General features: G+C 40.4%; 2 protein-coding genes across 2 annotated transcripts; both read left to right on the forward strand.

The window, feature by feature from the left end:
* The first annotated feature begins 1,924 nt into the window (after nt 1–1,924).
* LOC121997686 (MND1-interacting protein 1-like) lies at nt 1,925–9,822 on the forward strand. The gene is made up of 3 exons (XM_042552240.1): nt 1,925–2,050; nt 2,627–4,640; nt 9,039–9,822. The coding sequence occupies exons 2-3, from the start codon at nt 2,667–2,669 to the stop codon at nt 9,501–9,503; spliced, it is 2,439 nt and encodes an 812-aa protein (XP_042408174.1). The 5' UTR covers nt 1,925–2,050; nt 2,627–2,666; the 3' UTR covers nt 9,504–9,822.
* A 1,883-nt stretch (nt 9,823–11,705) lies between these two features.
* On the forward strand, nt 11,706–14,026 carry LOC121997687 (phenylalanine ammonia-lyase-like). Its single transcript, XM_042552242.1, has one exon. It carries the CDS (start codon nt 11,891–11,893, stop codon nt 13,886–13,888), a length of 1,998 nt encoding a protein of 665 aa, XP_042408176.1. The 5' UTR covers nt 11,706–11,890; the 3' UTR covers nt 13,889–14,026.
* The last annotated feature ends 10,728 nt before the right edge of the window (nt 14,027–24,754 follow it).

The following is a 24,754-nucleotide window of genomic DNA, read 5'->3' on the forward strand; positions in this document are numbered from 1 at the left end:
GACTTATTTCGACAGAGCATTGATATAACTCGAGAGTTGATCCCTTCTTGACTTTGACCATTATATCAACCGATTTTCTTAAGATCGAACCAACTTCGGGGGTTGCATCTTACTCGTTGTACCAGCTGATATCGCCTACAAAGAATTCATGCCCAACATACCCCATTGATAAATACGATCAAGCTACAATCTGGTTTCTTCATGACCACCTCGTCCCTTATCGTACTTCGATCTTCACAGTATCTCGTCGTCCCATCTCCCTTTCAATGCATATAACTTTCCAACAATAGGTAGAATCCGTCACTAGCACTTCTCCATCTCTGCAGATCATTTACGAGGAATTCCGTAATAATGCCCCATCCATTCAACCCATCGACTGTGTACAAGCCAAACTAACACTCGCCAAGGTAGTCAGTCCACGAGCTGATCTAGTAGAGGATAGCCTACGATCATAATACTCGATCTCTGTAACTACATCCTTCACTGGCATTGCGTCAAATAAAGTTCTTGCTTAAACCAATAGCCCCAATACTCGTGATCTGGCTGTAAATATGAGTGGTACATCCCCTCCCTTCGAACATAAAAAAATGGTCCAAGATATCTGTGCTTGATGCATAGCCTCCTGTGCAGCTTCGTTAGATAAATATTTTCTAGGATTTATCTTCTTCTAGAAAGTATGAAATTATCCTAGAAGGATCATTAAAAGTGACATCTTCATCTTTTACTCTCATTATAATATTTCTTTTAGCACTCGAGATGATAATATAACGACATGACATCTTCTTATTTTTCTAGACATTTAAGAATTAAATCTTAATTTTAGTGAATTAACAAATAATTTTTTCTTAATTAATAATTGATCTAAGAACGCGGAACTGATGAATCACTTAATACGAGCACTTCTCAATTTACTAAGATTGATCTAAGAATTAATCTACTTAAACTAGTGCCAACTAAAAGGTATATAATATATTTTAATATAATTTTCAAATACAATGTGTTAGTTTGTTAAGCCGGTAACTTTCATAACCAACCATTTATGGAGCTGCCATATACGTCATTAAAATTAATATAATATTTTACAGGCTTTCTATCCCCGTAATCAATCGATTTAAAAGCAAAAATAAATTATTTTTTTTAAACAAATTAAACCATCTAAATTTTACTATTAAAATTAAACAAATCAAATAAATATAAAATTAATTAATTCAATCTAATAAGGGTGCATATAAATTAATTTATATTGGATAATCGAGTTCATCAATTATCTATCAAAAATGAAATCGCAATTTAAATAATTTTCTTTTGAAAAACGATTCAAATACATTAATCCACTTGGATCGATTTAATCGAAAAAATTGAAATTTCAAATTAACTGAATCAAATTTTAGAACTTGATTATTTTTACTAAACGAGTATGCAATCAAATGATCGATCATATATAATATTTTATCATATATATAATACTATTATCAAATCCAAATCCAAATCCAAATTTTATTTAATATTTTATCCAAATAAAAAAAATATTTTGAGCCAATTGAATTGATTTTATTACCATAGAAGTCTAGCCAAACCATAAGGTCTACTAAACTTTATAGAAATTATTAACCACTTTCTTATATGTTATTTTTCTTCTTCAAATTTTCACATACCCGTTTTTATATATAATTTATTAAAAAAAATTAAAGATATTTAAAAAATTTAATGTTAAAAAAAGAAATTAAATTTGAGATGAGTTATAAGTTGAGTCAGCCGAGTCGAGTTAAGTTGAGCCTTGATCAAGCTCAAGCGAGTTGGCATGTCAAGTGTGTTGCGGAAAGAAATGGAATATTTTTAGCAAGTAGTTAACCATGGTTAATTTGAGAGGTTAAAATTCCGTAGGATATATATACCCTCCTTATTCGCCGAGCGAGCCCCTAAAGCCAAAAATTGACAGAGGCAGTCCAGAAGGCGTTCTTCACCAAGGCCCTGTGCCGCGACCCAATCCGCCCGGTCACCATCGCCGATCGGTCTTCGGATCCGTCTTAACCGCGCTAGATACGTCCTGGTAATCTCCGATCCTTCTCTCGCCGCTCCATGCAGTGGATTGCTTGGTCGCCAGCCTCGTCTTACACGGCGTTTCAACCGATCGATTCAAACCTCTTTCTGATCGAATGTTTCCCGATTCTATGCGAAATTTTTGATCGCACGAGCACTGTGTGCGGATTTAGCAAGGCTGATGTGTTTTCTCGGGAGAAGCTGCGTTTTTTTCTTGGGAAAACGGTTCTGATTTGGCGCTCGCTCAATAAGTTAGGCGCGCAAAAATCGTTCTTTTGTTCTCCTGTTGATTTGTTTATTGGTTTTTCTGATAGAACTGATGGTTGACGAAGGAAATTTTTAAAGTAAGTGTTTCAATTTCCACTTTGTTATGATATTTTTGGTCCCTAATTTTTTGGGGTAGCCTGAGTTGGTTCCCATTGTAATGAATAGAGAAACTATGGATGCTACCTTATTTTTTCGATTGCTATGACTGAAAAATGACTGTCCTTCTGTCATATCATGCTTGCATTTTCCCTAAAGATACCTCTTTGTTTAATTCAAGATATCAGAGGGGGTTATTCAATTGTGTAATCTTGATATATAGGTACGGATCTGTTCCATTACTTGCAATTAGACGGACAAGAATGGTTGCTGCAAATGATAGTCTACTGTCACCCACTATATCCTCATCGGACAAGTGTAGCAGGAATAAGAGAAAATTTCTAGCAGATACCCCCATCCTAGACATACCTGATCCTTCTTTGAAGGAAAGTCCACCCCAGGACTATGATCCATTTCCATCCGAGCCATTTGAAGATTTTGAGGCACATGTAAATACATGTAATGCATGTAGAGTCATTAGTCTTAGTCTCAAAAAAACATTGGAGGTGGAAGATGGTAGAGAAGCTGACTGGAGTGGCATGACAGAAACACAACTTGAGGACCTTCTTCTGAGTAATTTGGACACATCATACAAGAATGCAATAAAAAAGGTCACTTCTTATGGATATAAAGAGAGCATTGCAATTAATGCTATATTAGATGTTGGTCGGTGCTCTAGTTGCAATAACCCTGTTGTGGGTATCGCAGAACATGCTTTGGAGTTCCTAGCAAGTGGGAAAACAGTGGATGTTTCTGAGAGAGAGAATGCATCTGAGCAGATTAAGGAGTTGGAGAAGAGCTTATTAGAGGACATGATTGGCCTGCTAAGAGAAATGCAGCCTTTCTTTAGTAGAGGAGATGCAATGTGGTGCTTGTTGATGTGTGATATGAATCTTTCCCATGCATGCCCAAATGAGATTGATCCTTTCTGTAGTTCAGAATGTAAAGATGTTTCAGGTTATTCTGCTTCTCGATCAATCTCTGGTTGTTATTCCTATAAATCTACTTCTGTTATGTCTGAGTCCAATGCTGCATCTGTTAAGTTAAACCCTTCATTATTCTATCCCCAAACTTCCTTGAAAGCTGAAGCCTTCAGTTTGGGTAGTATCTCCAGTTTGCCTTCTCAATTCTATGCATCAGACAGTGTGCATGGTGCATTACCTTTGAAGGAGCCTCTTGTATCTTCATTTACATCTTTGGAGAAGAATCTCTTCTCTTATAGTTCACCTAGTCCTTCTCTTCAAAGTGTAAAGCCTGCTGGAAGTAAAAAATCATTTTCCAGTAGTTCTAGGAATCGCTACAGGTCAAACCACTCGGAAAGGAATGGTCGAGTTCATGGTTATAGGTCAGGTTCAAGAGTAACTAAAACTAGAAACTTCACGAACCTATTATTAAACAAAAAATGTCAGTCAGTTACAGGTTCCATAAACATTGATCCCAATCCCTTTCCATCAAAATTAGATAAAACAGTTGAACTAACTGCTTCAGACTCGATTGCAATCCAGAACTTCTCTTTTACTGCTGGTTCATCTAATACTACATCATCTGGCCTGAACAAAGCTAGTAAGAACCATTCTGAACCTTCTACAAGCTCTGATGCTCCCTTATCACTTACTACCAATACATGTCAAGATGTTACTACTGGAACAAAGAGCAATTGTGTTTCTAGTTTTGTTTACAATCAGGATAATCCGAATTGGAAATATTTGATTGCCAAAGATGAAATCCTGCTTAAATTAGTCCCTCAAGTTGAAGAGTTGAAGACTCAAGTGAATGATTGGACAGAGTGGACACAAGAAAAGGTGATGCAGGCTGCTCGTAGGCTCAACAAGGATAAGGCGGAGCTTCAAATTCTGAGACGAGAAAAAGATGAAGCAGCTCGTCTCCTTAAAGAAAGAGAGACACTAGAAGTTAGTATGATGAAGAAGGTTGCAGAGACAGAGTATGCATGGTCAAAAGCCTGTGCTCAATATGAAATGTCAAATGCTACTATGGAGAGGCTTAAAGATGAGAACCACCGACTGAAGCAAGAATTGGAAGTTTCTAAAGCACATGCTGCTAAATTAGCAACTAATTGTCAAGATGCAACAATGAGGGAAATTATGACACTTAAGAAGATACAGTCTCGGGAAAGAGAAAAGCAAACACTTGCTGAGGAGCTTGCTGCTGAAAAGCACAAATTCTTGCATCTCAACCGGGGGTTGGCAGAAGCTAAAGAGCGCCATGACCAAAGTGAGGTAATGTCAATTAAGTTTACAAAACTTAACGGTGTCATTATTTTTCTTGTTTTCTGTCTTGCATTTTTTTTAATCTGTTTCAGACGAACACTACTCGATATTCTTTCCCATTTTTGTTTGATATGCTTTTCCTTTTTTGAATATTGATTAAGGAACAGTCTAACAATTACTGGATAATCTTTGCCAAATTAGTTAGTATGATGTATGAGTAATATACTCTTGTAAATGTAAACTAGAATTACCCAGCATAACATAAGCGGTAACTAATAGTATTAGTGTATGGTAAGTTGACTTGATCCTACACAATGTGTGTTTCTGTGTACTTTTTCACTCATGTGGACTATTCTGAGATTCAAATGATAGAGACATAGCTTATTTATATTGTGGGATCAATGATCCCATCAAGCTTTTTTATAGTTTCTTTACTTAGATGGAAATAGATAAGAGAATGGAATTTAATTCCATCCATTTCCTCCCAAATCAGATAGAAATATTCAGAAACGAAATTTACACATCAAATAAGTGAGGGTATTTCTCTCCTGTTAAATTCAATTCCATCAAAGTCATCAAGATAAATATAATACTGTAATAGAGTAAAACAAAAATATAATTTCTATAATTTTCTTTTCTATTAAACCATTTCGTTTCTCTTATTTTCTCCCCTTTAAGTAAATATAAAATTAAAGAAAAAAATGGAAATTCAAAAAATTTAATATAGGGAATTAACATGTATTTATCTTATTATATTGGTTAGATTGTTTGGCAAATTTTATTAATCTCCCCTTAAATTTGTAGTCCTATTGGTCTCTCCTTTTCTCAAAAGTCACAACTCAGCTAGCACGTAACACCACCTCTTGACCCTCATTCATCGTCTTACCTCTTTAATTTCCCCTTGAATAGAAGGCTCTTCCTCTAATCATGACAAAGGGCTAAGCGACATTGAGAGGCTAACCATCAGCCGCCACAATGACTCGACTCAAATACTCATTTAACGAAGGTTTTAAAAAAGAGTACGTAAGTGGTATGAAGTCAACCTCCTTAATAGGGAATAGGTGGTATGTTGTTGCATATGTGATTTGTATTAAAATATATTGTAAATTATTTGTATGGATAAAAATTACTGAAAAAAAAATGTATGCTAACAAGCTAATCAAATCATATTTACCAAATAAAATTATATATGAAACCAACACCGTCCACATCCATGCATGTGTTCACACATGTTTATATTAATTAACAATGTGGTTGTATTATATATGAGATTACATTAACAAAGAGTAAGTTTATTACTTACCTTTAGTGTCTATTTCCTTGAAAAGATGAAGATTTAAATAGCGAAAGATGAGTTGATCAATCCTATATCTATTGTTTCCTTTCATGAATAAAGAGAGAAGATAAATATTTGTAAAGTTAAATTTAAACATGCATCTTATGTAATCCATCCATCCAAAATCAGATGGAAAGCTAACAACACCCTTTTATTACTAAAAAGTGATTCACCATCTTCATTTAACTCATCATTCCAAAATCAAACGAAAATCTAGTACATTTTTTTTAAAAAAATTAAAAAGTGATTCTTCTTGATTTCCATCGGTTTAAGGAGACGATTCGAAGGATAATTGTTCTTTATCCCTCATCAAATTTCCATCTTTTCTATATACTTCAAATTTGTCATATTTCTAGGGAAATAAGACTTAAATTTTTATCCTATTGGCCTCTTTTTTCAAAAGTTACTATTCATGACTGACACACATCACCACCCCTTGACCCTCATTGTCATTTTCCCTTTATAATTTTTATCTTGAATAAAAAACTCTCTAAAGTTGTTGTCGTATGACTTGGTGGTCACCGGTTCGAGTCACGGAAATAACCTCTTGCAATGCAGGATATGGTTACGTACAATAGACCTTTCCCTGGAATCCTATATTGATGAGAGCTTTGTGCACGGGCCACCCTTTAATAAAAGACTTCCTCTAACTATGACTAGTGGAAAAGGAGTATATTACTCATTAAAGTCTTGATGAAGCAACAACTTTAAGCAGCTAATCGTTATGCACCGTAAACCATAATGGCCCAACTCAAATTATCAATTAGGCACGAGTTTAAAAAGTGTACGCCACTCATTATGTGGTCGGCCTACTTCATAGCAGAATGAAATCCATCTTAAGAAAAAAATTATAAATTATTTACATGGATGAAAATTGTTTACATATGTATAAAAAAAGTAAATTAACAAGCTATTCAATCATTATATATGGGCAAATTGAAGCCAATTATGCATGCTACATGTGGGTGAGCAAAAACCCCATTCAAATTGATTTGATCTGACCCCAACTTAATCCGACAAAAAATATAGATTATTTGGTTTTGGGTGAGTTCATAGTTACAAATGTAATATGCTTTGTACTTCAGATATGAATATCTAATTCAATATACCAATTAACCAGACTTGTAGATATAATGTACTAAAAATTTAATTATATAATAGTAACTCTCCCATTATCTATCCTTGTTGCTAATTATTAGTTATTATTTGCTTCATGAAATGTGTAGATTAATTGAAATTAGTATTAACATTAATATTAATGAAAGGGTACCATTAAATTTTTTTATGAAAAAAATCATATGCTTTTAATCTTGAAGACTCTACTACATTGTACAATTATTATGTTTATATGTTATATGTAGATATATAATGGCATGATGTTAAATGTCTTTTGATTTTTTTAGTTATGGATTTTTAACTTAGAACATTGGAATTTTATTTTTTGTGCTATGAAATAGGTTTTCTATTTCCATTAATATGTACTTAGGTTGGCCTTCTGACCTCAGGTCATTCTAAAATCTGATAATAGATCTGATCTGACCTGATTCGGGTTGGGTGGAACCTACCATGCTTGGTTTTAGATAAGGTTTTGACAATTCAGGTCAAAATTTTCTTGATTGAATAAACTTACATTGCGACTCATATTGTAAATGTCAATGGACTGCTTTCTAAAGCCGCACATTTGGTTATGTCATTATTGGATGGTATGCTACATAAACAGAAGTATGCTTTACTTGTGAACATAACAGAATACTTCTAAAGTCCTCAAATCAATATAACTACTAAAAACTTGCCTTTAAAACAATGGTAATTATAAGGATTTACATCTCTTATTAGGCAAGATCTTCTTAATTGGCATGTTTTTAATTCCATGTGTGCTTACATACATATATATTTTATTCTGGATATATTTATAACTTGCATGGAAGTCATATATTATCAAGGAAAACTATTTTATGTTATCAAAGTGGTCAATGAGAAGAACCAGAATATGGGATGTTAATTTGACATAGATATAACTCAATCAAAATTTAATTACATATATAGTAAAAATGTCCTTTAGTCATCCCTATCACTAATTTATAGAAGTAATTTACTCTATGAAATTTGTATGTGCCAAGAGATTGTAATGACATTAATAGGAATTAAAGATTACCATAAGAAAATTAAGAATCCTCGGTTTTAGATGGAGACTCTACTTGATTTGTACATTGTACAACTATTATGTTATATGTAGATATATAATTCTAAGACATTAAGTATGTCTTTTGATAACTTCAGATTTTGAATTTCCATTTATAATATTAAAATTTAATTTTGTTGTAAAAGATAATTTTTTTGTATTAACATCAGTAAGTCCTTGATATGATCTAAAATCTGATAATCTAGCCAACTTGACTTGGGATTAGATTGAATGTACTGTACTTGGTTTTGGAGATATTTTTGGGTCAATTTGCCTTCATCCAAGAACCTTGGTTTGGGTACATATTGGTTGAGAACTCTCCCGACCCTAGCCACTTTGACCCCCTAATGCTACATTCAATGTTGTCCCTGACTCTAAATGTCTAAGTTGCTGCTTCCTAAAACAACACATTTCACTATGTCAATGGTTCGTTTTATTCACAGAAGTAGGGTTTTATTTGTCAACAAATTGTAACATTATATTGTAATTGTGGAATCCTAGAATTAGTGAACTATTAAAACCTTGCATCAAATCAATGGTAATTACAAAAGAATTCACATCACTTAGGGAAATTCTTTTAAATTAGAATGTTTTAAATTTTTTGTGTGTTTAAGTACAGATGTATTTTCTGGATATTTTTTTAACTGACATTGAAATCATCTAGCAAGGGAATTTATTTTTTAGGCATTGAAGAAGAATCAGAACTAAAAAACTTTTAGATGCTAGGTATCTCTGCCAGTTCAACTTTTTTTTCTTTACATTTGTCTTATATCTTGGTTCCATAATTGTTTCTATAACACAATTTCTACTCCATATTTTGCTTTATAAAATGTTGTCATATTGATTTGTTTTTAGTACAAATGATTCACCCGGAAGACGAACTTAACAGGATAGGTGGAAAATTGAACACAAGGCAAAACAAGATGCCCTCATGTTGGTTGCTGCTGAAAGGAAGGAACGTGAACAAATAGAAGCTTCATCCAAATTGGAGGAAGCTGCCTTGGCATTAAAGGCAGAAAGTGATTTACAAAGACACAACGAGGAGATCAGGAGACTCCAAGAACAGATTTCAAAAATGAGGATGGATAGCCATACAAAAGTTCCAGCACTCAGTTGGAACATGAATGCCCATTCCAATATCGACATATTTAATTCCCAGGTATCAGAAAATGAAGTACAGCGTGATAGAGAGTGCGTAATGTGCTTGACTGAGGAAGTGTCCGTTGTTTTCCTTCCCTGCTCCCATCAAGTTGTTTGTGAAAAATGCAATAAGTTGCATGAGAGGCAGGGATTGAAGGACTGCCCTTCTTGCAGGACCCCCATTCATCGAAGGATACATGTTCGCTCTATCTAATGCTACTTCTGCAGATACCTTCTTTTGCCTAAAACATCGGTTTGAACTACTTAATTGGAGGATTGATACTGAACATGGAGGTCGTTCCTTTTTTTTCTTTCCATTGATATCTTAAACCATCAGACACACCATTGAAGTGTGAATTCAGACCTACTCTTCCCTTTTTATCCTATTACATCTTTCATTTTGTTTCATAAATACATAAATATTGCCTTGTGGAACAGAAAGGAACATGGCCATAAATGAACTTGGAAATTTGAATACATGCTTCATGGCACATTTTAGTAATGAAATTGTCTGGCACAGCTTTGTTACTGCATTTTGTCTGAGTTTTAATTTTTCATTGTTATATACATTCAATTCTTGGTCAAGTTGATTGTATAATTTGCTTTTACTTAATTTCCCTTCACTCTTCTACAGAGCAGTGTGAACTTTGATGGTTATGTGCAATGAATTGCTTTTGCATTTGAGGAACTACCTTTGGTTGTATTTAAGATTTAGGTACCATGCCTGGTTGAACTTTGTATATATAAGTCTGAAGCAGTACGTCAAAGGTTAATATTTAACACAAGCAAAGCCAAGTCTTCTGTAGTTAGCTGTCACAATTCAGGATAAACTGCAATCTTGAATTTTAATTTTGATTTGATAAATACTTTGTTTTGTTTGTGTTAAAGTTAGTAGTTCTATGAGTGTTAGATTCTATTCATTTTGTTTTTATTGGAGTTAATATTTATATCACTGTTAAAAACATATTGATCTATACTCAGCTAAGATATTTGTGGTTGTTCGAATAATGTAGTTTTATCTTCTCATTTTGGTACCAAAGCCAATAGGCCTAAGTTTCTCCTTGGGATTTTTAATTTAAGGGGGAGAGGGTAAGTATGATGTAGTGGCAACCTTCTCTTCCTCTCTTCCTTGCCCTCCTTTGCTTGTCATCGTATCACTTATCACTCTCTAGATAAGTGTCTTCATCAAGCCTTAGTTTCTTTTAAAGATTTACCTCTTAAGATTTATTACTTGTGCTTCATGGCATGGCAATAGAGATCCTCTTCATTAGTGTGTGACATACCAAAATGCCTCTTGTTGAAGTTTGTCCTTAATGTTGTCATAATGCTAGCCATCAACAAAATCTTGGATGCCCCTCTTCTATTGCTTTGGCACATTGATTTCACCTCTAGCATTTCGGTGTTGAAATAGTCGGGCTTTAGTTTATCGACAAGGGGTAGGTCCTCTTCACAAAAACTCTTCTCTAGTTGAATTTCATCAATATTATCAAAATCATCTTTCTCAACTGTTCCAATCAAATCTTAAATTTGATATTAAAATAAATTACTTAATGAGTTGGAGTTTTAGCGTAACGATAAAGTTATTATTATATGATAAAAAAGTCACAGATTCGAATTCTGGAAATAATTTTTTGTAAAAAGTAAAGTAAGGTTGTATACAATGGATCCTTTCCCGGGATCCCGCATGACGGGAGCTTCGTGCATTAGACTACCTTTTTTTATGAGTTGGAGTTTGAAATCTAAGACAATAATTTCTGCATTGATAATGAAAGACACTAGTTATGTTAATGTACTAGTGGCTTGGTCCACAAAAGGGATTATTCAAAAGGAACTTGTTGATCAAATCTTCTCCATTATAATCCAACCTAACACCCAAACAAAGCCAAATTATAATCTTCCACCATAATTAATCCTATCATATGGTTAAACCAATGAGATTAGTTTGGATGCATATTTGAATATATATATATATGAAACTTCCACAATCAAATTCAATTAAATAGTATGAGTTAGTGGGTTAACCAATTACTACAGTTGAATGAATCTATTTCACATGGCTGTAGAAAAAACAATGTTTGAACAATCAAATCCAATTAAACAACATGATGGAGAGAGCTGACCAATTAGATTATGGCTAGCCAAAATGGACTTAGACTAATCATACTTTTTGGTTGAAATGTAATGTAATTAATCTTGCATCCTAATACTAGATGTTCTCCATTATATATTCATCAGGTTATTCTAATATAATTATATGTAGAATATCATTTTACTATAGTGCAATTTGTTTCCTTCCCTTCATCTAATACCACAATTATCTTACACATTACTCTGTCTTTTTCATAGACTTCCTAATCAGTAGAGTAAGGGATTAAATTAAATGAATGAACTTTAATATAAATATTAGAAAGGTGAAACATGTACTGAATGAATGAGATTTGAATCCTCATTATCTAAAAAAATATCATCTGGATATTTAGTCTTTGTTAGAAAAATCTGATCAAAGATCTACCAACTACAGCCATGGCTTAAGTATAAATGCATGCCCTCTTCATTAATCACTAACGGATTAATTAGAATCCACCTTGCAAGCGTTAATTAATGGCTTCCCTCTTCTTTTCTTCGGCGATCCCCGCTGACGGAATCGTTCCAGCCATCTCCGGCACGCACTTTTTCGATGAGGTCCACCGTATGATCACTCAATTCTCTTCCCTCTCCACCCTCGAGCTCAAGGGCGCTGACCTCACCGTCGCCCAAGTCTCCGCCGTCGCCCGACGCTCTGACGTCGGCGTCGCCCTCGACGCCGGCACTGCGCGCGACCGCGTCGACCGCAGCGCCTCCTGGGTCGCTGACAACCCCGAGCGCCTCGCCGCTGGCTTCGGCACCGCTTCGCACCGCCGCACTCAGCGGACCGCCGACCTCCAGACTGAGCTCGTCCGCTTCCTCAACGCCGGCGTCGTCCGCAAGGAGTCGTCCCTTCCTTCCGGCTACGCCAAGGCTTCCATGCTCGTGAGGGCCAACACCCTGATGCAGGGCTACTCCGGCATCCGCTGGGAGCTGCTGGAGGCCATCGCGAAGCTGATCGACCGCAACCTGATCCCCAAGCTTCCTCTGCGAGGCTCCATCACCGCCTCCGGCGACCTACTCCCGCTCGCGTACATCGCCGGCGCGCTCACCGGGCGGAAGAACGTGCGGGTGGTCACCCTTGAAGGCGACGAGATTACGGCCACTGAGGCACTGAAGCGCGTCGGAATCGGCGAGCCGTTCGACCTCAAGGCGAAGGAGGGGCTCGCACTCGTCAACGGAACAGCCGTCGGGTCCGCCGTGGCTGCCACCGTGTGTTACGACGCCAACATCCTCGCCTTGCTCTCGGTGATCCTCTCGGCGATGTTCTGCGAGGCGATGCAGGGGAACCCAGAGTTCACCGACCCGCTGACGCACGAGCTGAAGGGGCATCCGGGGCAGATCGAGTCGGCAGCGATCATGAGGTTTTTGCTCGACGGCACGACGGAGCTCGGACGACCGACGAAGCTGAAGCAAGACAGGTACGCGCTGCGGACTTCGCCTCAATGGCTGGGACCTCAAATCGAGACGATCCGCGCGGCGACAGAATCGATCGAGAGAGAGATTAACTCGGTGAACGACAACCCCCTCATCGACGTCGACCGCGGCGTTGTCCTCTACGGTGGCAATTTCCAAGGAACCCCCATCGGAGTCTCCATGGACAACATCCGCATCGCGCTCGCCGCGATCGGAAAGCTCGTTTTCGCCCAATTCACTGAGCTCGTCGGCGAAGAAACCAACAACGGTCTGCCGGCGAATCTGAGCGCCGGTGCCGACCCCAGCCTCGACTACGGCCTGAAAGGAGCGGAGATCGCGATGGCGGCCTACTGCTCGGAGCTGCAGCACCTGGCCAACCCGGTGACGCCCCATGCGCAGAGCGCGGAGCAGCACAACCAAGACGTCAACTCCTTGGGGCTCATCTCGGCGAGAAAGAGCGCGGAGGCGGTGGAGATCTTGAAGTTGATGATGGCGACGTACATGGTCGCACTGTGCCAAGCGACCGACGTGAGGGCATTGGGGGAGAGCTTGAGAGAGGCCGTGAAGCAGGCGGTGGTGCGATCGGCGAGGAAAACCCTGAAGGGGTTCTGCGAGGAAGAGCTGATCTGCGCGATCGAGAGGCGCTCTGTGTTCTCCTACATCGACGACGCCTCCGGCAAGTTGGTGCCGGAGCTGAGGGCGGCGGTGGTGGAGAAGGCGCTGCGTCAGGGGAAGGAGGGAGATCGGTCGGCGTTCGAGGTGATCCTGGAGTTCGAGGAGGAGACGAGCAGCGCGCTGAGAGAAGACACCGTCAGGGCAAGGGAGAGGTTTGGGAGAAGGGAGTTGGTGGCCGACGGGAGGAGGACGTGGCCGGTGTACGAGTTCGTGAGGGAGGAGTTGGGAACGGCGATTTTGACGGGGGAGGAGGTGAGTCCGGGGGAGCACATAGAGAAGGTGTATGAGGCGATGGAGGAGGAGAAGATCGGAAAGGTGATCCTCAAGTGCCTAAAGGAGTGGCGAGGGGCGCCGCCGAACAGGAAACCGGCGAGCTCAGATTAGTACCCTAGCTTCCGCTGCTTGCGAGCTAAAAAGAGTTTATTGATTTACTTAAGAAAATAAAATAAAAAAACGAAATTGAAATATTTCGAATTGAGAGATCTAAATAAAAACTAAACAGAAGTCTAATTTTTAATTTGGTTTGGTTCGACCGTTAAGATAAACATAATTTTACCATGACAAAAAGGCTCAACTCAAATGCCTTGGTTTTTTTTTCTTTTTATTTTGTTTATGAACATGTCAAATGATTCTAACTCAATTAGCACATTCTCATAAATCAGAACGAACAAATAGAGTTCAAAATCCCCAAAATCTCCACTCGAAATTATGATCATGGGGATGTAGTTCAGATCCTCTGTCTCCATTTCTCTCTATCTTCGTGTCTTATTGTCGATCGGACGGATCAGATTAAATCTCAAAAATATTTTGCACATCACGAGGATACTGTATATATTTTAAAAATATCATGATGTCTTAAGATTTAATCTAATCCGTCCGATCGATAATAAAACATGAGAATAGAGAGAAATGGAGACAGAGGATCTGAATTACATCCCTGGCCTAAAAAACTATCATTTTGATTTTTGAGGAATTGAATGCTGCTCGCGACAAGTACAACATGAACAAGCATACTATACAGAGGGAGGTTGGTCGGATTTCATGCTGTGTTGCCGAACATGCATCTCCTAATAGAAACAGCAAAGTCCGCAGCTTCGCGCGGGTGGAGGACAATGGTACATACTACTAAACATAACACTTGCGGCTATGAACAAAGGGAATCGAGACCTCGTAGTTTTGTTGGAAAATATGTCGACAAAAGAGTTTTGGTAACAACGTACTCTCTTATTGTTTCAGAGTCCGCAATAAGTTTAAAAGAACATTTCTAATTGGCTGGATAACGTACAATGCTTAGGAGTAGTGAGGCTGTCAACTTAGGAGGATGGATAGGAGGGAAGAGTGAGGAGGGGAAAGAGAAAGAAAGAAAGAAAAAATATCAACCTAAGTAAACAACTAATAAATATCTCAAGTAAGCAAGCTACCATTGCCAATATCCGTGAATTTGAATGATTCATCCATATACTTGATCGCGCACCGTCCTAATCTTTACATTGAGAATATCAAAATAAAATAGAATTTTATACATGTATATATATAAATAAAATATATAACCTAAGGATGAGACTCGATCATTATTGTTGTTGTATAAATAAATAAAAGGGCACCTTTGAAATGAATGAATTTATATCATATTAACAACTACTAGAATAAGCATAGTAGTTCTATTGCCATAAAATAGAACTTCCTGAAATATAAACAATTTTACTTCACTAATAATAAGACACATAAGATAACACTCTAGTTAGACAAAAAAGAAACACTTGATATAACAAATTGACATCGACGAAATAGGATCGATAGCATTTAAGATGACTTTTAAAGATACACAAAAGACAGACCAACTGATTAATGATGTCAACTGAAATTCGTGAGTAAAAATTTAGTTAAACAGAACACTCCAAACAAACTATTCGAATTTAAAAATTAAATTCAGTTTATTTAGAAATTTATTTTTTATAAAAAATTAATTAATTCGATTCGATTTTTAAATTTCTCATTCCGTTAAACTAAGAGGATATTTGGTTTAGATTTATGAATAGAATTGTAATGAGTTTAATTATGGGTCAATAGGAATGAGAATGATTATATTATCTTATTTAAATCAACTTCACTAATATGAATCAAATAAATTTGTTATTTTATTCTTATTAGTTAATGCATTAAAAAATAATTTGAGTTATTTTTTTCATTTTAAATAAATGTAATATAAGATTCTATTTGTTTTGGATTAAAAAATAACTACAATATAAGATTTTTTTATAGATAATTTTAGTGCTTTTATTTTTTTTTTTTCCTTTTTCTTCTTTGGTCGGCACATCTTTCTTTCCTCTTGCCATTTCGCCCCCAGCCTCACGGCCCTTGCTAATGGAAAAGAATCTAAACTTATGGTTTACATCGACTGTGCTAGCAAACGTCGCGATAAAACTGGATTGCTTCTGCTTCCTCCATATCTCTGTGGGTCGGTGGGATGACGACTTTATCGATAATTTTAGCGCTTTTACTCTTTTTTTTCCCTTTTTCTTCTTTCACATCTCTCTTTCCTCTTGCCATTCCTTATTTGTATTCCTATTTTTATAATCCAAACATTAACAATGACAATCAATAATTACTATTATCATTCTCCACCTTTATTCCTTTGAATCAAACACCTCCTAAATAGATCAAATTAACTGAATTTTTAAACCTGGGCTTTTAAGTCCAAAATTGAATTTTATTTTTAAAAAATGATTTTTATTAAACGAAAAATTGAATTTTTAAACAAATTCAGTTAATTCAGCTAAAAACTAAATTAACTGATATTTTATCGGTCCGATTTATTCATTTTTTTTAAATTTGATTTGTTAAAAAAAATCAGTTCAGTTCAGTCTGATTAATCTCCTTTAGTTCAGTTTTAATTGAATACTCACCATGATCCTGTCCGAACCAGGAGTCAACGAGCGCTAGGGATGTGGCGCTCCCTGCTGGATCCTCGAATGCTCCGGCGAACCTGCAACAAAACCGAGCCGGAGGGGGTTCCCCGGCGACGGCCCTCCGACGCTCAAGTCAGGCGAAGGAATAAGAAAGTGGCTGAGAAAATGGAGACTTGTGTGTGTACCTCCGGTTGAAGAAGTGGAGGCCTTATATATAGACCTCTCGAAGGAGCCTGGGCACACCAATCGAAGCAATCACCTGCTTTCGACCATACCTAGGTGTGGGCCTGTCAGAAGGGCATCCATAAGACTATACTGCTACTGTATCAACCTCTCCGTGACGTGATGGTGGGACCTTTAATAGTATCATCTTGCGTACAGTCTAATCATCATGTCTTTGCTGACATACCATATCCCGAGCCGAGCGAATAGGCCGCTCGGCTATCCACTGTTCCCTCGCCACGATTCTGGCCGAGCGGACACCTCCGCTCGGCCATTCTGTCCTCGGCCGAGCGGACACCTCCGCTCGGCCACTCGGCTCCTGTTCTGCTTTGGCGTCGGAAACCCAAACCTTTGGCTGGGTCCCCCATTCTTACCGCCGGATCACTTGCCTCCCCTTCAAGTCTAGTCGAAGGAGGCAGTGAGTCCGACTGACTGGACTGTGTGTCCGAGCGGGCGGTCGTCGCCTTACCGCTGCTGTTGATATCCCTTGAGTCATTCTGCCCTCATGCCAAATTTAGCCGCTCGGCTCTTCGCTTGGTATACTTTAGCGCCCAATGTGGATGTTTGCTTGTCTAAATCCTCTTGAAAATCGCGCAAGTCTTTTTCATTAAGCCGAAGCGTGCGCGGTATGGGCGCATTAATTGCGCTTGGTGACAGAGCGCCACGTGGCTCGTCTCTAGTGGCGGTGACGCTCCGTACGATGGGACGCCCTTTGTTTTGAAATGGACGGCTAGATGATGACCTCGTCTCTTGTGCCCTGCATCCGACGGACGAGGCTGAGCGGTCTCGTTCGTATAAAGCCCTCGTTCTGGCCTTTACGCTGCACTCTCCGTCTCATCACGCGTCCTCTGTCGAAGCTGCCTGCTGCTGGCTTACTCCGGCGACTCCCAGTGCTTGCTTTCCGACGGTTTTCGAGTTCCTGGGGATTCTTTCCTTTGATCTTCCCTCAGTAAGCTTCTTCTCTTCTCTCGTCCCCTTGTTTCCGAGTATTGCTAGGCTTCCTTCCCTTCTTTAGTCATGGCGAGCACTTCTGCACCCGCTACCGAGGTTCACGGTCCGTGGTATATGAATATGGAGAGTAGGTTCGATGAGGAGCGCGCCCGGCGCATTGTTTGGACCTATGGGATCCCGAACGACCATGAAATAGTTGTAGCCGGCCCGACCGATCGGCCCCATAACCCGCCGATCGGTACTATTTGTTTTTTTCTGGACCAATTTCAGGGCGGCCTTAGATTTCCTACCCATCCATTTATTTTGGAAGTTTGTAATTATTTCCGCATCCCGCTCGGCCAACTTGTGCCGAATTCCTTTAGGCTACTGAGCAGGATGGTCGTCCTCTTTAGGCTGCACAGTATCCCACTTGACCCCAAAATATTCCACTACTTCTTCTACCCCAAACAATCCGAGTTGGGTACTTTTATTTTCCAAAGTAGAATAGGCTTCAAATTTTTTGAGAACATGCCGACCTCCAACAAGCACTGGAAGGAGTTCTTCTTCTATATACGTCTTCCCGAGCGGCCCGCATTCCGAACCAAATGGCAGACCGCTGTGCCGACCCAGCCGGAGCTCGGCAAATTCAGAAGCAATCCGGCCTACCTTCATGCGGCAAACCGCTTGTCCGGTCAGCGGTACAAAATCGACCAGTTGCTCCTCAAGGGGGTGTTGTACATTTTTGGATTATCTCCCGTTCGGGCCAATCTCCCCTACCGTATGGGTAAGGACTCTTTACTCCCTTCGCCTTTTTTGTCTAACTGATTTTAATTTCTTCCACTGTAGCTGAAGTCATGTGGCGCTCCAAGGCTACCGATCATCTGAAATTGAAGGCCATGGAAATTGAGGCGGCCACCAAAAAAGAACTCGCCGAGCGGGGTCTTATCCCCAGCCGCCCGGTAGATGCAGGCGAGGGGGGGACGCAGTCTGCCCCTGAAACAGAAGTTACCCAATCTGCTCCAGCCGAGCTGGGAGTCCCCCAGGCCGGGGATTCACTACTGGAAGTTCGGCGGAAACGTCGAAGGGACTCCAGCCTTCCGCCGACCCCAGAGGGCGAACCACAGATGCCGATCGAGATCGCTTCTCCAGATCGCACGCCGTCACAGATCAGGACCCCCGTGGCCTCGCCCACCGCCCAGCCCTCTGGATCTCCTCCACGGACTCGTCGTCGCTTACGACAGTTGGGCGAAACTTCAACCATAGGGGAGTCCTCGGGCCAGGCGACTGTGGCTGAGGAAGTGCCGGCCGGCCACCCGACCATCAAGACTACCCTTCGATTCCCATCGGAGGAATATTTATTGTCTGCCGATCGGCCATCGAGCCCCGTTCATGAAATAACCTTGACGGGTCCGCTCGCCAAACTTTTCGAGGACGCCCAGATTCGAGTGGCCCTCATGACGCCCAAGCAGCTCGGCGATAATCACATGCAGCAGGCCACTCAAGTAGGTTCATTTTTCTTCCTGCGCCATGCTACTGTTTGGTTCCTGATTTTATTATTTCACTTACAGCATTGGGCGGAGCAAATCGCCACTAGCCATCGGCTGGCCGAGCTGGAGGGTCTCATGGAAAAACTCCAAGTCTCGGGGGGTCCATCGGCCGAGCGGGAGAAACAAGCCCGTGAGGCCGAACAGAAGAAGGTCGCCGACCTGGCTACAGAGGTGGCTCAACTTGAAGGCTTGGTGAAGAAACACGACGCAGACGTGAAGCGCGCCAGTAGCCGGAAGAAGCGTGCGATCGCTGATCTGGACAAGATGAAAGTTGAAGTTCGAGCCCTAGATCAACAATCTAAGGACCTGGAAGCCCAATTAACTGCCGAACGGGATGGACGCTCAGCTAAACGCACTAAAGCGGAGGTGGACCAGAAAGTTCTCCAAGATTCACTAATTGCCTCCCGGGCGGCGCTCAGAAAATATAAGGAGGGAGAGCCGAGTCGCCTAGCAGCAGCGCGCCAAGAATACCTTCGCTCGGAGCGGTTCGGCGAAAAGTTCGGTGGCAATGTCTCCTCAACTTTCGCCGAGGCGGTCAAGGTCACCATGGCGTACTTGAAGAAGGGTGGCCACCTCCCGGCGGGAATGCACATTCCCGCCTCCGATCTGGCGGCCATGATAGACGACATTCCGGACGGTTTCTTCAACTTCGAAGACCCCGAGTGAAGAGTGTTCCTCGTCTCTAGTTTTTGCGTTTCTTACGCCCAGCGTAACTTTTTGTACTTGCCGTCCGGCATGCTTTCCCTTTAATACAATTATGTCTTTGCTTGCGTCTTCCTGATCATTGTCCATAATATTCTTCTGTTTGCTTAATGTTTATGCTTAGAGTCAGTCATGCTCTAAGTGTTCTCCGTCACACGGCCGATCAGCTTAACCCATTAAACAAAGTCCGAGCGGGAGGGCCTACTCGCTCTGCACGTATCTAGCCTGTGTGAAGTCAACAAACGCCAAGTATCGAAGGACCAACGCCCGAGCGAGCCTAAATGTTTTAATACTTGTGGTTGCCGCGGTTTCTTATTCTTTGATATTCGTTCGTCCGCCCGGGGTATTTATAGTCACCGAACCGACTCGATTTTTAACGATGGTGATTGTCGGTTTTCCGCTCGATTTTTATAGACGCCGGCTCGTCTCTACAGTTTAACGTCTGGGCTAGACGGTCTTCCGCTCGGAGGGTTTATAGCCGGTCGGTGCGGCTCTCGATCTTTAACGACGGTGCTCGTCGGTTTTCCGCGCGGATATTTATAGTCGGTCGGCGCGGCTCTCGATCTTTAACGACGGAGCTCGTCGGCGCGGACATTTATAGCCGGTCGGCGCGGCTCTCGATCTTTAACGACGGAGCTCGTCGGCGCGGATATTTATAGCCGATCGGCACGGCTCTCGATCTTTAACGACGGAGCTCGTCGGCGCGGATATTTATAGCCGGTCGGCGCGACTCTCGATCTTTAACGACGGAGCTCGTCGGCGCGGATATTTATAGCCGGTCGGTGCGGCTCTCGATCTTTAACGACGGAGCTCGTCGGCGCGGATATTTATAGCCGGTCGGCGCGGCTCTCGATCTTTAACGACGGAGCTCGTCGGCGCGGATATTTATAGCCGGTCGGCGCGACTCTCGATCTTTAACGACGGAGCTCGTCGGGCTTTTAAGCCTAATTTGGACAACGTTTACCTGCCCGAACGGCACAGGGTCTTCGGAATTGAGCTTTTGGTTCGTACAATACACCTCCGGCTGAGCAGCTCGGGGCCTTCGTCGTCGAGCGCTTGGCTCCGATAATTTACCTCCTGCCGAGCGGCACGGGGCCTTCGGAATTGAGCCTTTGGCTCGGCTAATATACCTCCGTCCTAATGGTACGGGGCCTTCGATACTCAAGCCTTTGGCTCGGATAATTTACCACCGGCCGAACGACACAAGGCCTTCGGATAACCAACCGTTCGGCTATGAACACAGAATGCCTTGGGAATAATTTGTTTCCTGCGATAAAAGGAGTACAGCTATTTTGAATTTACACAAAATAGAGCAAAAGCGCACCTATCACCCAGCTCTATATGGCTGAAGGTGATTTGCACTCCATGGCCGATCCAGTATCCGACCTTCCGCATCCTTGAGGTAATAAGCGCCCGAACGGAGCTTCTCGACCACTTCAAAGGGTCCTGCCCAGGGAGCTTCCAACTTGCCGACATCTCCGACCGGCTTGACTTTCTTCCAGACTAGGTCGCCTACTTGAAAGGCTCTGGGGATCACGCGCCGGTTGTAGTTCTGTTTCATACGTTGCCGGTACGCCATCAGCCGAACGGACGCTTTAGCTCTTTCCTCTTCGACCAAGTCTAGCTCCATGCTCCTCCGTTCGGCGTTATCTTCATCATAATTTTGTACCCGAACGGACTCCACCCCAACTTCAATCGGGATAACTGCTTCGCCTCCATATACCAAGTGAAATGGAGTGACGCCCGTTCCCTCCTTTGGTGTCGTGCGGAGAGCCCATAGGACACCCGGCAGCTTGTCTACCCAGCTGCCTCCTTCATGGTCAAGCCGAGCCCGTAAAATTCTGAGAATCTCTCGGTTGGTTACTTCGGCTTGACCGTTACTTTGAGGGTATGCCACCGATGTGAAGTGCTGCTCGATGCCATAACTTTCGCACCACTTCCCGAGTAGCCTCCCAGTGAATTGACGTCCGTTGTCGGAGACGAGTCGTCTTGGGATGCCAAAGCGGCAGATGATATTTTTGTTGGTTGCTACTCGGAAAACCTAGAGGTTTCACTGTACAAAAATTTTGTACAAAGGTCTGAACCTTTTCCTAGCTACCATGTGTTCTTTTAAATTAAATTTTTGGATTGCCTGCGGAACTTAACACGTTTGATCCAAAACTTAATCTATTTGTTCTTTAAGATTTAGACTTGGATCTCCTGCGGAACTTAACACGTTTGATCCAAATCACCTAAGTTATTAATTCCATTAAATATTAATTTCCATAATTGGTTCCCAGTACTGACGTGGCGAGGCACATGGCCTTCTTGGATATGGGAACAACCACCACCGACTAGACAAAACCTTTTATGGAAAGTTAATATTTAATTTCCTAAAATAACTTTAGGTCAACCAAAAAGAACAATCAAATCACAAGGAAAAGAAAAATAAAAGAACACAACTTCGAAAAACATATTCGAAATACTAGAATCGTAAGCCTCTTGTATTTGGTATTATTTTCAAAAATAACTAGTATGATGCGGAAAGAAAAAAATACTAGTTATACCTTCTAGAAAGACCTCTTGATCTTCTACCGTATTCCTCTTCTAACCTCGGACGTTGTGTGGGCAACGATTTTCCGAGATGAGAACCACCAAGCACCTTCTTCTTCCTTCTAGGTTTCGGCCACCAAAATTCTCCAAGAGAAGTAGAGGTTCGGCCACCACCACCAAGCTCCAAGGGATGCAAGAAACAAAACCTCCTTTCTCTCTTTCTTCTCCTAGCTAGAACCGGCCACCATCAAGAGCTCCAAGAGGGATTGCCACCGGCCACAAGAAGAAGAGAAGAGAAAGAAGCTAGGGCCGGCCACCAAGGAGGAAAAGAGAGGAAGAATAGAATAGAGTTATTCACCATGAAGCCTTCTCTACCCCCTCTTTTATAATCCTTGGTCTTGGCAAATAAGGAAATTTAATTAAAAACTTCCTTAATTATTTTGCCACGAAAAAGAAAATTTTATTTAATTAAAAATAATTTCCTTTTTACAAATACAATGGCCGGCCACACCATTCCACAAATCAAGGAAATTTTAATTCACACAAGAATTAAAACTTCCTAATTTGCTTTCGGAAATTTATAAAAATTTCTCAAATAATTTTTCCCTTCATAGTGGTTAATAAAAAGGAAATTTTATAAATTAAAATATTTCTTTTAAACATGTGGATAAAAAGAAAGTTATCTCTAAAAATTAAAATCTCTTTTAATCTACAAATAAGGAAAGATATCAAATCTTTTCTTAATCTTTTGTAGAAACTTATAAAAGAAAATATTTAATTTTAAACTCTCTTTTAAATCATGAACATGATTAAAATTGAAAGTTTTCTTAAAATTTAAAATCCTCCTTTAATCAACAAATAAGGAAAGATTTCAAATTTTAAACTCTCTTTTAAACATGTAGATGATTTACAAATAAGGAAAGTTTTACCAAAATTAAAACCATCCTTTTAATCTACAAATAAGGAAAGAGATTAATCTCTTCTCTTAATCTTTTGTAGAAAGTTATAAAGGAAATTTTTAATTTTTAAACTCTCTTTTAAAATCATGATATCCACATAAGAAATAATTTTAATAAAAACCTTTTTAATATTCTAGTGGTCGGCCACCTAAGCTTGGGACCCAAGCTTTGGCCACCAACATGGCTCATCCACTTGGTCTTGGCCGGCCCTAGCTTGGGTTCCAAGCTAGCTTGGCCGGCCCCATTGGATGGGTAAGAAGGTGGGTATGCGGTGGGTATAAATCTCTATATACTAGAGGCTACGATAGGGACCGAGAGGAGGAATTGGTTTTGGTCTCCCGGTAAAATTAAGCATCCCGTGTTCGCCCCGAACACACAATTTCATCAATAATAATTCATTCCACTAAAGAACTATTATTGAACTACGCACCAATCCCAAATTACATTTTGGGCTCCTTCTTATTATGAGTGTGTTAGTCTCCCACTGTGTTTAAGATAACAAATGTCCACTAATTAAGTAAGTTACTGACAACTCACTTAATTAATATCTAGCTCCAAGAGTAGTACCACTCAACTTCATTATCATGTCGGACTAAGTTCACCTGCAGGGTTTAACATGACAATCCTTATGAGCTCCTCTTGGGGACATTCTCAACCTAGATCACTAGGACACAGTATCCTTCTATAATCAACAACACACACTATAAGTGATATCATTTCCCAACTTATCGGGCTTATTGATTCATCGAACTAAATCTCACCCATTGATAAATTAAAGAAATAAATATCAAATATATGTGCTTGTTATTATATTAGGATTAAGAGCACACACTTCCATAATAACTGAGGTCTTTGTTTCTTTATAAAGTCAGTATAAAAGAAACGACCTCTAATGGTCCTACTCAATACACTCTAAGTGTACTAGTGTAATTATATAGTTAAGATAAACTAATACCTAATTACACTACGACCTTCCAATGGTTTGTTCCTTTCCATTATGGTCGTGAGCTACTGTTTATAATTTATAAGGTACTGGTAACATGATCCTCTGTGTGTGACACCACACACCATGTTATCTACAATATAAATTAATTGAACAACTACATTTATCAAAAATGTAGGCATTTGACCAATGTGATTCTTATTTCTAGATAAATGTTTATACCAAAAGCTAGGCTTTTAGTATACACTCTAACAATTTTGCCATATGAACTTTTTAACCATCTGCTCGGATATTTTTGCAAGTGGCTCAACTTCTACCCATTTTGAGAAGTAGTCGACCGCCACTAATAAGAACTTCCGCTGCCCGGTAGCCATGGGGAAGGGTCCCACGATGTCCATCCTCCATTGGTCGAACGGGCAGGCCACAGTTGATGCTTTCATCTCCTCTGCCGGTCGGTGGGACATGCTGTGATACTTCTGACAGGATAGACAATTTGCAACGGTCCG

This window comes from Zingiber officinale, chromosome 6A (assembly GCF_018446385.1).
Source record: "Zingiber officinale cultivar Zhangliang chromosome 6A, Zo_v1.1, whole genome shotgun sequence".
Classification (NCBI taxonomy): Eukaryota; Viridiplantae; Streptophyta; class Magnoliopsida; order Zingiberales; family Zingiberaceae; genus Zingiber; species Zingiber officinale.

Bases quoted from the DNA above. Each gene is read 5' to 3' on its own strand.
- LOC121997686 (XM_042552240.1), top strand. From the start codon at position 2,667: ATGGTTGCTGCAAATGATAGTCTACTGTCACCCACTATATCCTCATCG. The intron at 4,641-9,038 runs GTAATGTCAATT...CGAACTTAACAG, and splicing joins AGCGCCATGACCAAAGTGAG to GATAGGTGGAAAATTGAACA.
- LOC121997687 (XM_042552242.1), top strand. From the start codon at position 11,891: ATGGCTTCCCTCTTCTTTTCTTCGGCGATCCCCGCTGACGGAATCGTT.